The following is a 14428-nucleotide window of genomic DNA, read 5'->3' on the forward strand; positions in this document are numbered from 1 at the left end:
AAAGAATAAAAATGAAAATGAAAATAAAAATAAAAAATAAAAATAAAAATAAAAAATAAAAAATAACCCCCCTAAATTCTATAAACAAAAAAATAAAAAATTAAATTAAAATTTAAAAAGAATAAAAATTTAAATTAAAGCAATAAAAAATCAATCATGAATAATAAAAAATCAAAAATTAATAAATTTTTTTTTTTTTTTTCCCGAATTTTCCTCACCGAGCTCAGCCCGGAGCTTCCCTGGGGAGAGAGAAACGAAATTAATGAATTCTAATTAATCCTAATAATTCTAATAATTGAATTGTTAATACAATTAATAAATACTAATTAATCCTAATAATTCTGATAATTGAACTAATACAATTAATAAATTCTGATTGATCCTAATCATTCTAACAATTGAATTGTTAATACAATTAATAAATTCTAATTAATCCTAATCGTTCTAATAATTGAATTGTTAATACAATTAATAAATTCTAATTAATCTTAATAATTCTGATTTTTACAACGGCATTAATTATTAATTGGGCATTAGTGACATCCTTGGGAAATGTTAATTAATTAATTATTAGTGTGGTTATTGGGCATTAATTAATCATTATTAATTAATAGATAATTAATATTGGCATTGATGGGGCGGGGTTGGGGGAATTTGGGGATTTTGGGGAATTTTGGGGGAATTTGGGGGAAATTTTTGGGGAATTTTTGGGAATTTTTGGGAATTTTTGGGAATTTTGGGGAATTTTTGGGAATTTTTGGGAATTTTTTTGGAATTTGGGGATTTGGGGAATTTTGGGGAATTTCTGGATTTGGGAATTTTTTGGGAATTTTGGGGAATTTTTGGGGAATTTTTTGGGGAATTTGGGGAATTTTGGGAATTTGGGAATTTCAGGAATTTTGGGAGTTTTTTGGGAATTTTGGGAATTTTTTGGGAATTTTGGGATTTTGGGGAATTTTGGGAATTTTGGGAATTTTTTGGTAATTTTTTGGGAATTTTGGGAATTTTGGGGGGAATTTTGGAATTTCAGGAATTTTGGGAATTTTGGGAACTTGGGAATTTTTGGGGAATTTTTTGGGGAATTTTTGGGAGAATCTTTTGGGAATTTTGGGAATTTTTTTGGAATTTATTGGGAATTTTTTGGGAATTCTTTGGGAATTCTTTGGGAATTTTTTGGGAATTTTTTGGGAATTCTTTGGGAATTTTGGGAATTCTTTGGGAATTTTTTTGGAATTTTGGGAATTTTTTGTGATTTTTTGGGGGAATTTTTGGGGAATTATTTTTTGGGAATTTTGGGAATGTTTTGGGAATTCTTTGGGAATTCTTTGGGAATTTTTTGGTTTTTTTTTTTAATTTTGGGAATTTTGGGGAATTTTTTGGGGAATTTTTTGGGAATTTTTTGGGAATTTTTTTGGGAATTTTTGGGGAATTTTTGGGGAATTTTTGGGGAATTTTTCGGGAATTTTTCGGGAATGTTTTGGGGAATTTTTGGGGAAATTTTGGGGAAATTTTTGGGAATTTTGGGAATTTTTCGGGAATTTTGGGAATTTTTCGGGAATTTTGGGAATTCCGTCACTCACGGATCCCGGAGTCGCGCTCGGCTGCGGGGAGAGAAAAAAACAAAAAAAAATCGGAAAAAAAAATTAAAAAAAATTCACAAAAATCACCAAAAATAATTAAAACCCACAAAAATTAATCACGGAAATTAATCACGATAATCACAGAAATCACACAGCGCTAATAGCAATGATAATAATAAATAATAGTAATAATAATAATAATAATAATAATAATAATAATAATAATAATAATAATAACTGCAAAGATAACAATTACAATAACAATATTAATAACAATAATTAATAACAATATTAATAACAATAATAATCACGTGTTTAAAGGCTAATTAACGGCTAATTACAGGCTAAATAAATGCTAATCACACGCTAATTGCAGGCTAATTACACGCTACTTTAACGCTAATTACAGGCTAATTGAACGCTAATTGCAGGTTAATTGCAGCCTAATTTCACGCTAATTAAAGCCTAATTAAAGGCTAATTACAGGCTTAATAAACGCTAATTAGACGCTAATTGCAGGCTAATTACACGCTAATTGAACTCTAAGTACAGGCTAATTAATCGCTAATTGAACGCTAATTACAGGCTAATTGTAGGATAATTAAAGGCTAATTAGAGCTAATTGCCGGCTAATTAACGGCTAATTAGAGCTAATAGCAGGCTAATTGCAGGCTAATTAACGGCTAATTAGAGCTAATTGCAGGCTAATTACAGGCTAATTAACGGCTAATTAACGGCTAATTGCCGGCTAATTAACGGCTAATTGCAGGCTAATTGCCGGCTAATTAGCGCTAATTGCAGCGTACCCAGCATTGCCGTGAGCCGCCCTGCCGGACCAGAAGGAAAACCGGGAATGGAAAATTCAGGAATTGCCCAAAAAAGCGGAAATTGAGCCCAAAAAAAAAAAAATTCACTCACGAGACTCGGCCGAGAGCTGGGCTGGAAAACACGGGGGAAAAATGGGAATTTTGGGGAAAATTGGGAAAAAATGGGGAAAATGGGGAAAAAATGGGGAAAAAATGGGAAAATTGGGAAAATGGGAAAAATGGGGAAAATGGGGAAAATGGGAAAATGGGAAAAATGGGAAAAATTGGGAAAAATGGGAAAAATGGGAAAATGGGAAAAATGGGGAAAATGGGGAAAATGGGGAAAATGGGAATAATGGGGAAAATTGGGAAAATGGGAAAATGGGAAAAATGGGAAAAATTGGGAAAAATGGGAAAAATGGGGAAAATGGGGAAAATGGGAATTTTGGGAATTTTGGGGAAAATGGGAAAATTGGGGAAAATTGGGGAAAATGGGAATTTGGGGAAAATGGGAATTTTGGGAATTTTGGGGAAATTGGGGAATTTGGGGAAAGTTTGGGGATTGGGGGGATTTGGGGAAATTTGGGGGAAAATAAAATTCGGGGAAAATTTGGGGAAAATTGGGGAATTTTGGGAATTTTGGGGAAAATGGGAAAATTGGGGAAAATGGGAAAAATTGGGGGAAAATGGGAAAAATGGGAATTTTGGGGGAAAATGGGGAAAATTGGGAATTTGGGGAAATCGGGGAAAAAATGGGGGAACAATTGGGGGAAATTGGGGAAATTGGGGAAAATGGGGAAAATGGGGGAAAATGGGAAAGATTGGGAAAAATTGGGGATTTGGGGAAAATTGGGGAAATTGGGGAAAGTGGGAATTGGGGGAAAATTGGGAATTTTGGGAATTTGGGGGAAAATTGGGAAAATTGGGGAATTGGGGAAAATTTGGGAATTTGGGGGAAAATTGGGGAAATTGGGAAAATTGGGGGAAATGGGAAAATTGGGGAAAATTGGGGAAAATTGGGGATTTGGGGGGAATTTGGGGAAATTTTGGGGAAATTTTGGGAAATTTGGGGAAATTTTGGGAAATTTTGGGGAATTTGGGGGAAATTTGGAGAAATTCCCCAAATTCGGGTTTTTCACCCCAAAAGTCTCTCACTGATTTTCCGGTCGCGTTCCTCTGGGAAGGAAAAAATAAAAATTAAAATTAAAAAAAAAAAAAAAAAAACAGGAAAAAGAGAATTTAATTAATTTTGATATTAATTAGTATTAATTAACGGTGTGTAAAAATGGTAATAATATTAATTAATTAATTAATTGAACCCCAAACTTCCCTCAAAAACGAGGATTTGGCCCCAAAATCGGGAGCAGGGAACTCACTGAGCTTGGCGTTGGATTCACCTGGAAAATAAAAAATTAGAATTAAAATTTAAAAAAAAAAAAATAAATAAAAAATTAAAAAATAAATTTAAAAAAAAAAATAAAAAATAAAAAATAAAAGAAAAAAGAAAAAAGAAAAAAGAAAAAAGAAAAAAGAAAAAAGAAAAAAGAAAAAAGAAAAAAAGAAAAAATGAAAAATAAAAAATAAAAATAAAAAATAGATAATAAAAAACTTAAAAATAAAAAATAGAAAAAAATAAAAATAGAAAATAAAAAATAGAAAATAAAAAATAAAAAGTAAAACAAAAAATAAAAAATAAAGGAAATAAAAAATAAAAAATAAAAAATAAAAAAATAAAAAAAAATAAAAAAATAAAAATAAAAATAAAAACAAAAATAAAAAAATAAAGGAAATAAACAATAAAAAACAAAAAATTTTAAAAAATAAAAAATAAAAAATAAAAAATAAAAAATTTAAAATAAAATTAAAAATAAAAAATAAAAAAATAAAAAATAAAAAATAAAAAATAAAAATAAAAAATAAAAATAAAAAATAAAAACAAAAACAAAAAATAAAGGAAATAAAAAATAAAAAACAAAAAATATAAAAAAAAACAATTTTAAATTTTAAATTCTAAATTTTAATCTCATTTAATTTAATTTTTAAAAAATCTTAAATTTCCATTTAATTTAAATTTAATTTCCATTTAATTTTAATTTTTAATTTAATTTTACCCCATGAAACTCCTTACCCAGGTCCGAGGTCAGTTTGCCTGAAACAATTAAAATAAAATTGAAATTAAAATTAAAAATAAAATTGAAATTAAAATTAAAATTAAAATTAAAATTAAAATTAAAATTAAAATTAAAATTATTTGGGATTTTTTCCGGGTCTGGATCCATCCGGGAAAGGGAAAATCCCAAAATCCCAAAATCCCGAATTTTATTTTATTTTATTTTATTTTTTTTGATTTTGCAGAATCCCAAATTTAAGGAAAAATCAGAGCCAGGGGTGGAAAAAAAAAAAATGAAAATTTTCACTCACGGATCCTCTGGTCCCGCTCCTCTGGGGAAGGAAAAAATGGGAAATAAAATAAAATAAAATTAAATTAAATTAAATTAAATTAAATTAAATTACATACAGGACAATACAATGCAATAAAGACAAATAAAATTAAATTAAATCCAATAAAATGCAGTATAATACAGTATAATAAAATGAAGTAAAATAAAATAAAAAAATAAAAAAATAAAAAAATAAAAAAATAAAATAAAATAAAATAAAAATAAAATAAAATAAAATAAAATAAAATAAAATAAAATAAAATAAAATAAAATAAAATTACACACAGGACAATACAATGCAATACAGTAAAATAAAATAAAATTCAATAAAATAAAATAAAATACAGTAAAGTAAAATAAAATAAAATAAAATAAAATAAAATAAAATAAAATAAAGTAGAATAAAATAATAAAAATACAAATTAAAATACCAATAAAAATAAAAAAATACCAATAACAATAAATATACTAATAAAAATTAAAATAAAAATACCAATAAAATTACCAATAAAAATACCAATAAAATTAAAATTAAAATTAAAATTAAAATTGAAATTAAAATTAAAATTAGAAATAAAATAAAAATTAAAATTAAAATCAAAATTAAATCAAAATAAAATTAAAATTAAAATTAAAATTAAAATTAAAATTAAAATCAAAATTAAATTAAAATCAAAATTAAAATTAAAATTAAAATTAAAATTAAAATTAAAATTAAAATTAAAATTAAAATTAAATTAAATTAAACGAAATTAAATTTAAATTGGAATTTCCGTTCGCACCCACCCAGCTCCATCGCGCTCTGGGTCGGCTCCGGGAGCTCCTGGGGGAAAAAAATCCGGGATTGGGGTCAGGGAAATCCGGGAAAATCCGGGAAAAATCCGGGAAAAATCCGGGAAAAATCCGGGGAAAATCCGGGGAAAATCCGGGAAAAATCCGGGAAAAATCCGGGAATTAAATCCGGGAAAAATCCGGGAAAATCCGGGAAAATCCGGGAAAAATCCGGGAAAAATCCGGGAATTAAATCCGGGAATTAAATCCGGGAAAAATCCGGGAATTAAATCCGGGAATTAAATCCGGGAAAAATCTGGAAAAATCCGGGAAAAATCCGGGAATTAAATCTGGGAATTCTGGGAATTAAATCTGGGAATTCTGGGAATGTTCCAGCCCAGGGCAGCGAGGGCGAGGAGAGTTATTGATTATTTATTGATTATCGATTATTTATTAATTGTTTATTAATAGTTTATTTATTGTTTATCGAGTTATTGTTTATTTATTGTTTATTTAGTGTTAATTTATTGATCAATTATCGTTTATTTATTGTTTATTATTGTTTATTTATTGTTTATTTTCCATTATTTCCCAGTTTTTATTTTCCCCCAATTTCCCAAATTTATATAAACACATAAATTTATAAATTTATAAATAACATATAAATGTATGAATGGCAAAAGGAAATGTTAAAAGCCAGGAATAAATAAATAAGTGAGTAAATAAATAACCAAATAAATAAATTTGATACTTTAACAAGCAATAACTCCATTTTATATAAACACATAAATATATAAATATATAAATAATATAAAATTATATAAATGGCAAAAGTGAATGTTAAAAGCCAGGAATAAATAAATAAGTGAGTGAGTAAAGGAATAAATACTAAATTAATAATTCGGTAAATAATAATAACACAAATATAATTGCAAACATAAAAATATAAAAATATAAAACTATAAAACTATAAAACTATAAAACTATAAAACTACAAAAATATAAAAATATAAAACTATAAAACTATAAAAATATAAAACTATAAAACTATAAAACTATAAAAATATAAAAATATAAAAATATAAAACTATAAAACTATAAAACTATAAAAATATAAAATTATAAAAATACAAAAATATAAAAATATAAAACTATAAAACTATAAAAACATAAAAATATAAAAATATAAAACTATAAAACTATAAAACTATAAAACTATAAAACTATAAAAATATAAAAATATAAAAATATAAAAATATAAAAATATAAAGGTGACAGAAATCAATTTAAGGCTCCGGCGTTGGAGGCAGCCGGGGCCTGCGGGGCCGGGTCCCGTTCCAGGAATTCCCGAATAATTCCCGAATAATTCCCGAATAATTCCCAATAATTCCCGAATAATTCCCGAATAATTCCCAAATTATTCCCAATAATTCCCGATAATTCCCAATAATAATTCCGGTGGGAACGGCCCCGATCCCAATCCCCTCTCCCCGGGCTCGGCACGGGCACTCACCGCCTCCGGGATTTTTTTTTTTTTGGGATTTTTTTTTTTTTTTTTTGGGGCCCCGGGGCCGGCGGAGGAGCCGCGACAGCTGAGCTGGAAACGATCCCGAGCCCGATCCTAAAATTAGAGCCGGGGGAGGAGCCGGGAACGGCACCGGAGAGAGCCGGGAATGGGACACGGGACAGGGATAGGGGGATAATGGGATAATGGGATATTGGGATAATGGGATAATGGGATATTGGGATAATGGGATATTGGGATAATGGGATATTGGGATAATGGGATATTGGGATAATGGGATAATGGGATAATGGGATTGGGGTAATGGGATTGGGATTGGGATAATGGGATTGGGATAATGGGATAATGGGATAATGGGATTGGGGTAATGGGATTGGGATTGGGATACTGGGATATTGGGATAATGGGATATTGGGATATTGGGATATTGGGATATTGGGATATTGGGATATTGGGATATTGGGATATTGGGATAATGGGATATTGGGATATTGGGATATTGGGATATTGGGATATTGGGATATTGGGATATTGGGATATTGGGATAATGGGATATTGGGATATTGGGATAATGGGATAATGGGATATTGGGATATTGGGATATTGGGATATTGGGATATTGGGATCCGGGGCAGGGAATGGGGTCAGAGCGGGACATGGGGAAATTGGGATTGGGATTGAGGTTGGGATTGAGGTTGGGATCGGGACTGGGATTGGGATCGGGATCATCAGGGGGACATTGGGATCCTTGGAGGATATTTCGGGATCCTTGGAGGATATTTAGGGATCCTTGGGGGATATTTTGGGATCCTTGGAGGATATTTCGGGATCCATGGAGGGTATTTTGGGATCCTTGGAGGGTATTTCGGGATCCTTGGGGGATATTTCGGGATCCTTGGGGGATATTTTGGGATCCTTGGAGGGTATTTTGGGATCCTTGGAGGATATTTTGGGATCCTTGGAGGGTATTTTGGGATCCTTGGGGGATATTTTGGGATGCTTTGGGGGCGATCTGGGATCCCCTGTGAGCTCCCCCCCCCCCCGAACCCACCTTTCCGTACAGCACCGCGAGGGCGCCGCCATGTTCGCCATGCGGGCCGCCATGTTTGCCACGCGGGCCGCCATGCCGCCGTACGGCGTGACGTCACTTCCCGTTCCGCCGGAAGCGGCTCCGCCTCTTTCTGCCCGCGCCGGCCTGAGGGGACGCACGGCTCCGGGCCGAGGCCTCCGCGCATCCGCCGCCATCCCGCCTTCCCCGCCGGGCCCCGCCGCCATCCGCCGCCGCCATGACGGAGCAGATGACCCTGCGCGGGACCCTGAAGGGCCACAACGGCTGGGTGACCCAGATCGCCACCACGCCGCAGTTCCCCGACATGATCCTGTCCGCGTCGCGCGGTGCGCGGCCTCCGGGGACACCGGGGAGGGCCGGGCGGGGAGAGCGGCGGGAGGCGCTGGGGGAGCCTTTGGAGGGGACCCGCAGGGGTTTGGGGGGGCTCGGCTGACAGAGCTGGGGGTGTTCCCCATGGCCAGTCTGGGTTTGGGGCTGGGACCCCCCAAAATTCAATTTTGGAGGAATTTAGGGCAGCAGGAGCTGACAGAGCTGGGGGTGTTCCCCATGGCCAGTCTGGATTTGGGGCTGGGATCCCCCCCAAAATTAAACTTTGGAGAGGTTTGGGGCAGCAGGAGCTGACAGAGCTGGGGGTGTTCCCCATGGCCAGTCTGGGTTTGGGGCTGGGACCCCCAAAATTCAATTTTGGAGGAATTCGGGGCAGAGGAGCTGACAGAACTGGGGTTGTTCCAGTTTGGGTTTGGGTCAGGACCCCCAAATTTCAATTTTGGGGCAGAGGAGCTGAGCGAGGCCGAGGAAGCAGCACCATCATCCCCCCCCCATTTTTTGGGATTTTTCCCGCTGTGCGTCCCCGCCCTCCCGGCGGTGCCCGGGGGTCTCTGGGGTGACCCCCACGCGTGTCCCCACCCCAGACAAGACCATCATCATGTGGAAGCTGACCCGTGACGAGACCAACTACGGCATCCCGCAGCGGGCCCTGCGCGGCCACTCGCACTTCGTGAGCGACGTGGTGATCTCGTCGGACGGGCAGTTCGCCCTCTCGGGCTCGTGGGACGGGACCCTGCGCCTCTGGGACCTCACCACGTCAGTCTGGGGGCGTTTGGGGGGGTCTAGGGGGGTCTGGGACCCTCACCACGTCAGTCCGGGGGGATTTGGGGGGGTTTAAAGGGGTCTGGGACCCTCACCACGTCAGTCTGGGGGGGTTTGGAGGGGTTTAGAGGGGTCTGGGACCAGTCTGGGGGCGTTTGGGGGGGTCTGGGACCCTCAGCACGTCAGTCTGTGGAGATTTAGGGGGGTCTAGGACCAGTCTGGGGGTATTTGGGGGGGTTTGGGGGGGTCTGGGACCCTCAGCACGTCAGTCTGGGGGGGTTTGGAGGGGTTTAGAGGGGTCTGGGACCAGTCTGGGGGGATTTGTGGGGCTCTGGGACCCTCAGCGCCTCAGTCTGGGGGGATTTGGGGGGGGGTTTAGGGGGGATCTGGGGGTCCGGGACAGCTCCTGGTACCCCCGGTATCCCACCAGGGTCAGGCCATCCCCGAATTTGGGTAAATCCCGGGTTTTTCTGGGATCAATCCCGGGTTTTTTTGGGATCAATCCCGGGTTTTTTTGGGATCAATCCCGGGTTTTTCTGGGATCAATCCCGGTTTTTTGGGGGTCAATCCCGGGTTTTTGGGGTAAATCCCGGTTTTTCTGGGATCAATCCCGGGTTTTTCTGGGATCAATCCCGGGTTTTTTTGGGATCAATCCCAGTTTTTCTGGGATCAATCCCGGGTTTTTCTGGGATCAATCCCGGGTTTTTTGGGGTCAATCCCGGGTTTTTCTGGGATCAATCCCGGGTTTTTTTGGGGGATCAATCCCGGGTTTTTCTGGGATCAATCCCGGGTTTTTTTGGGGGATCAATCCCGGGTTTTTTTGGGGTCAATCCCGGTTTTTTTGGGGCTGCTCCCCATGCCTGTCCCGATGATTACAGCCGACCTTTGTCGGATCCCCGGGGATCTGAGGACACGTCCTGCAATGATGAGGGCAGAGGCCGAGGGGAGCAGCCCTGGGGAGGGGCCAGGCTGGGATTTGGGGGGTCCGGGGGGGCTGCAGGGCCGGGATTTACCGAGCCAGACCCAAATCCCGTCCCGGAAACTCCGACCCCTCAGTAAACCAAAAACGTCTTTTTATTCCACCCCGACTCCTTCTTTCCACCCCAACTCCTGGATGTTTTTCCTGCCTTTTCCCAGTTTCTGTGTTCCCCCACATAAACCATTCCACGTCTTCTTTCCACCCCAATTCCTGGATATTTTTCCTAATTCAGGGATGTTTCTGGGTTCCTCCAGATAAACTATTCCACATCTTTTTTTTCCACCCCAATTCCTTCTTTCCATCCCAATTCCTGGATATTTTTCCTGCCTTTTCCCCATTTCTGTGTTCCTCCACATAAACCATTCCACATCTTTTTTTCCACCCCAATTCCTGGATATTTTTCCCAATTCCTGGATATTTTTCCCGGTTCCTGGGTGGTTCCTGGGGTCTCCCTCTGTTCCCACTCACTGAATAAACCATTCCACATCTTTTTTTCCACCCCAATTCCTTCTTTCCACCCGAATTCCTGGATGTTTTTCCCAATCCGAGGATGTTTTTCCCGGTCCCCTGGTGGTCCCCGGGTGGTCCCCGGGCTCTGACCCCACCCGTGGCCCCACAGGGGCACGACCACGCGGCGCTTTGTGGGTCACACCAAGGACGTGCTGAGCGTGGCCTTCTCGTCCGACAACCGGCAGATCGTGTCGGGCTCCCGGGACAAAACCATCAAGCTCTGGAACACGCTGGGGGTCTGCAAGTACACCGTGCAGGTGGGCCCGGGGGGCTGGGGGAGCTCTGGGGGGTCTGGGGGCAGCTCTGGGGGGTTTGGGGTCATTCTTGGTGACTTTAGGCCTCAGTTCCGTTTTGAGTTCTGGGTTATTCCCGTCGGGTTTGGGGTCAGTTCTGCTGGGTCTGGGGTCATTCCCGTTGGGTCTGGGGTCAATTCTGGGGGGTTTGGGGTCAATTCCCTTGGGTTTGGGGTCATTCCCATTGGGTGTGGGCCAATCCCGCTGGGTTTGGGGTCAGTTCTGGGGGGTTTGGGGTGGGTCCCGCTGGATTTGGGGTGGGTCCCGCTGGGTGTGGGGCGGGTCCCGTTGGGTCTGGGGTGGGTCCCGCTGGGTCTGGGGCGGGTCCCGCTGGGTTTGGGGCGGGTCCCGCTGGGTCTGGGTTTGGTCCCGTTGGGTCTGGGGTGGGTCCCGCTGGGTCTGGGGTCGGTCCCGTTGGGTTTGGGGCGGGTCCCGTTGGGTCTGGGGTCGGTCCCGCTGGGTCTGGGGCGGGTCCCGCTGGGTTTGGGGCGGGTCCCGCTGGGTCTGGGGTGGGTCCCGCTGGGTGTGGGGCGGGTCCCGCTGGGTCTGGGGTGGGTCCCGCGGGCTGGGGCAGCCCCGGGGGGGCTCTGGCCCCGTGGCCAGCCCTGGCCCCGTGGCCAGCCCAGCCCCGGCCGTGTCCCCGCAGGACGAGAGCCACTCCGAGTGGGTGTCGTGCGTGCGCTTCTCCCCCAACAGCAGCAACCCCATCATCGTGTCCTGCGGCTGGGACAAGCTGGTCAAGGTGAGCGGGGCCGAGCCCCCCACGTTTGCCCCTCCGAGCCCGGCCCTTGCCCCTCTCACCGCCGGCTCCTCCCCCAGGTGTGGAACCTGGCCAACTGCAAGCTGAAGACGAACCACATCGGGCACACGGGCTACCTGAACACGGTCACCGTGTCCCCTGACGGCTCCCTGTGCGCCTCGGGGGGCAAGGTAGGGCCCGGGGGGCGCGCGGGGGACACCTGGGGGGTGCCCGTGGGGCCCAGCTGACACCCAGGGTCCCCTGTGGGTGTCCCCTGTGGGTGTCGCCAGGACGGGCAGGCCATGCTGTGGGACCTGAACGAGGGCAAGCACCTGTACACGCTGGACGGGGGGGACGTGATCAACGCGCTCTGCTTCAGCCCCAACCGCTACTGGCTGTGCGCGGCCACGGGGCCCAGCATCAAAATCTGGGTACGGGAGTGTGGGAATGGGCCTTGGGAATGTGGGAATGTGGGAATGATCCTTGGGATCAATGGGATTGACCACCGGGATCAATGGGATCAATGGGAACGAGCCCTGGCTGTGCGCGGCCACGGGGCCCAGCATCAAGATCTGGGTACGGGAGTGTGGGAATGGGCCTTGGGAATGTGGGAATGGGCCTTGGGAATGTGGGAATGGGCCTTGGGAATGTGGGAATGATCCATGGGATCAATGGGAATGACCCCCGGGATCACTGGGATCAATGGGATTGACCCCCGGGATCAATGGGATTGACCCCTGGCTGTGCGCGGCCACGGGGCCCAGCATCAAAATCTGGGTACGGGAGTGTGGGAATGGGCCTTGGGAATGTGGGAATGGGCCTTGGGAATGTGGGAATGATCCTTGGGATCAATGGGATCAATGGGATTGACCCCCGGGATCATTGGGATTGACCCCTGGCTGTGCGCGGCCACGGGGCCCAGCATCAAGATCTGGGTACGGGAGTGTGGGAATGGGCCTTGGGAATGTGGGAATGGGCCTTGGGAATGTGGGAATGGGCCTTGGGAATGTGGGAATGATCCATGGGATCAATGGGAATGACCCCCGGGATCACTGGGATCAATGGGATTGACCCCCGGGATCAATGGGATTGACCCCTGGCTGTGCGCGGCCACGGGGCCCAGCATCAAAATCTGGGTACGGGAGTGTGGGAATGGGCCTTGGGAATGTGGGAATGGGCCTTGGGAATGTGGGAATGATCCTTGGGATCAATGGGATCAATGGGATTGACCCCCGGGATCATTGGGATTGACCCCTGGCTGTGCGCGGCCACGGGGCCCAGCATCAAAATCTGGGTACGGGAATGTGGGAATGGGCCTTGGGAATGTGGGAATGACCCCTGGGATCCATGGGATTACTGGGAATGACCCCCGGGATCACTGGGATCACTGGGACTGACCCCTGGCATTGATCCCCGGCTCTGGAATCCCGGGAATTGCCCGGGCATTGATCCCCGGCTCTGGAATCCCGGGAATTGCCCTGCCCTCTCCCCCCGTGCTGTGATGAAACGTTCTGATGCCTCCGAGCCCTCCGTGGGGAAACCCAGAGGCTGTTTCTGAGCCGGCCCCGGGGTCCAGGTGGGATCAGGTGGGGCCCAGGTGTGCCCGGGGCCGCTGCTCACCTGTCGGGCCCCGCAGGACCTGGAAGGGAAAATCATCGTGGACGAGCTGAAGCAGGAGGTGATCAGCACGAGCAGCAAAGCCGAGCCGCCCCAGTGCACGTCCCTGGCCTGGTCGGCCGACGGGCAGGTGAGGGCCTGGGACACTCACCTGGGCACGGGGACACTCACCTGGGCACGGGGAGGGCCTGGGGACACTCACCTGGGAACGGGGAGGGCCGGGGGACACTCACCTGGGGAGGGGGGAGAGAACCTGGGGAACCTCACCTGGACAGGGGACACTCACCTGGGGAGGGGGACACTCACCTGGGCATGGGGACCTGGGGAGCCTCACCTGTGCAAAGGACGCTCACCTGGGGACCCTTCACCTGGAGCCACCCCAGGAAGGACCTGGGGCTGGGGGTCGGGGTTGGGTGACCCTCTCAGGTGACCCCCAGGTGACACCTGTCCCTGTCCTTGTCCCCAGACCCTCTTCGCAGGTTACACCGACAACCTGGTGCGGGTGTGGCAGGTGACCATCGGCACCCGCTGAGCCCAAATCTCGATTTTTTTATCCCAAAAAAAAAAGAATTAAAAAAATCAATAAAGTGGCGTTTTCTGGAGGCGGGGTCACCGCGTGTCACTGCGGGGACAATCCCGGGAATTTGGGGACAAAACCTCGGGATTGAGGAGGGAGAGCGCTGCTGACGTCATCGGGGGGGGGAGGATTTTGGGGGGCGTTCCTCAAAAACCCCGAATTGCCAAAAAAAACAAACAAAAAAAAAACCAAAAACCAACCCCGAAACAGGGAAAATTTAAAATGAGAACACCAGGATTTCTGGAATTTTCCATTCGTGAGGAATTCCCCACCCAGCAGCTCCGCTTTGGGCCCAAAGTAACGTTTTTAACCATTTTTCACCTTTTTTCATCATTTTTAACTATTTCCCACCATTTTTAACCATTTCCCACCATTTTTCATAATTTTCCACCATTTTTAACTATTTCCCACCATTTTTAACCATTTTTCACC

The 14428-nt window shown here is 43.5% G+C and overlaps 2 protein-coding genes across 2 annotated transcripts in view; one reads left to right on the plus strand and one right to left on the minus strand.

The window, feature by feature from the left end:
- The window catches only part of LOC106864059 (uncharacterized), a 27208-nt gene extending 18955 nt beyond the window's left edge, over nucleotides 1–8253 (minus strand). Inside the window, exons 1-8 of the mRNA XM_088157519.1 lie at nucleotides 8175–8253; nucleotides 7112–7219; nucleotides 5614–5650; nucleotides 3763–3783; nucleotides 3542–3562; nucleotides 2387–2519; nucleotides 1581–1601; nucleotides 219–239 (exon numbers count right to left, since the gene is read on the minus strand). Coding sequence (XP_088013645.1) covers nucleotides 219–239; nucleotides 1581–1601; nucleotides 2387–2519; nucleotides 3542–3562; nucleotides 3763–3783; nucleotides 5614–5650; nucleotides 7112–7219; nucleotides 8175–8248 — 436 coding nt within the window. The 5' untranslated portion in view covers nucleotides 8249–8253. The remainder of the gene's footprint in view (nucleotides 1–218; nucleotides 240–1580; nucleotides 1602–2386; nucleotides 2520–3541; nucleotides 3563–3762; nucleotides 3784–5613; nucleotides 5651–7111; nucleotides 7220–8174) is intronic.
- Nucleotides 8254–8298: 45 nt separating this feature from the next.
- RACK1 (receptor for activated C kinase 1) lies at nucleotides 8299–14021 on the plus strand. Its single transcript, XM_088157522.1, has 8 exons — nucleotides 8299–8518; nucleotides 9104–9275; nucleotides 10880–11027; nucleotides 11710–11805; nucleotides 11883–11993; nucleotides 12093–12233; nucleotides 13439–13549; nucleotides 13886–14021. Exons 1-8 carry the CDS (start codon nucleotides 8410–8412, stop codon nucleotides 13949–13951), a joined length of 954 nt encoding a protein of 317 aa, XP_088013648.1. The 5' UTR covers nucleotides 8299–8409; the 3' UTR covers nucleotides 13952–14021.
- The last annotated feature ends 407 nt before the right edge of the window (nucleotides 14022–14428 follow it).

Source organism: Sturnus vulgaris (genome assembly GCF_052056855.1).
Source record: "Sturnus vulgaris isolate bStuVul1 chromosome 38 unlocalized genomic scaffold, bStuVul1.hap1 SUPER_38_unloc_2, whole genome shotgun sequence".
NCBI classification, from domain to species: Eukaryota; Metazoa; Chordata; class Aves; order Passeriformes; family Sturnidae; genus Sturnus; species Sturnus vulgaris.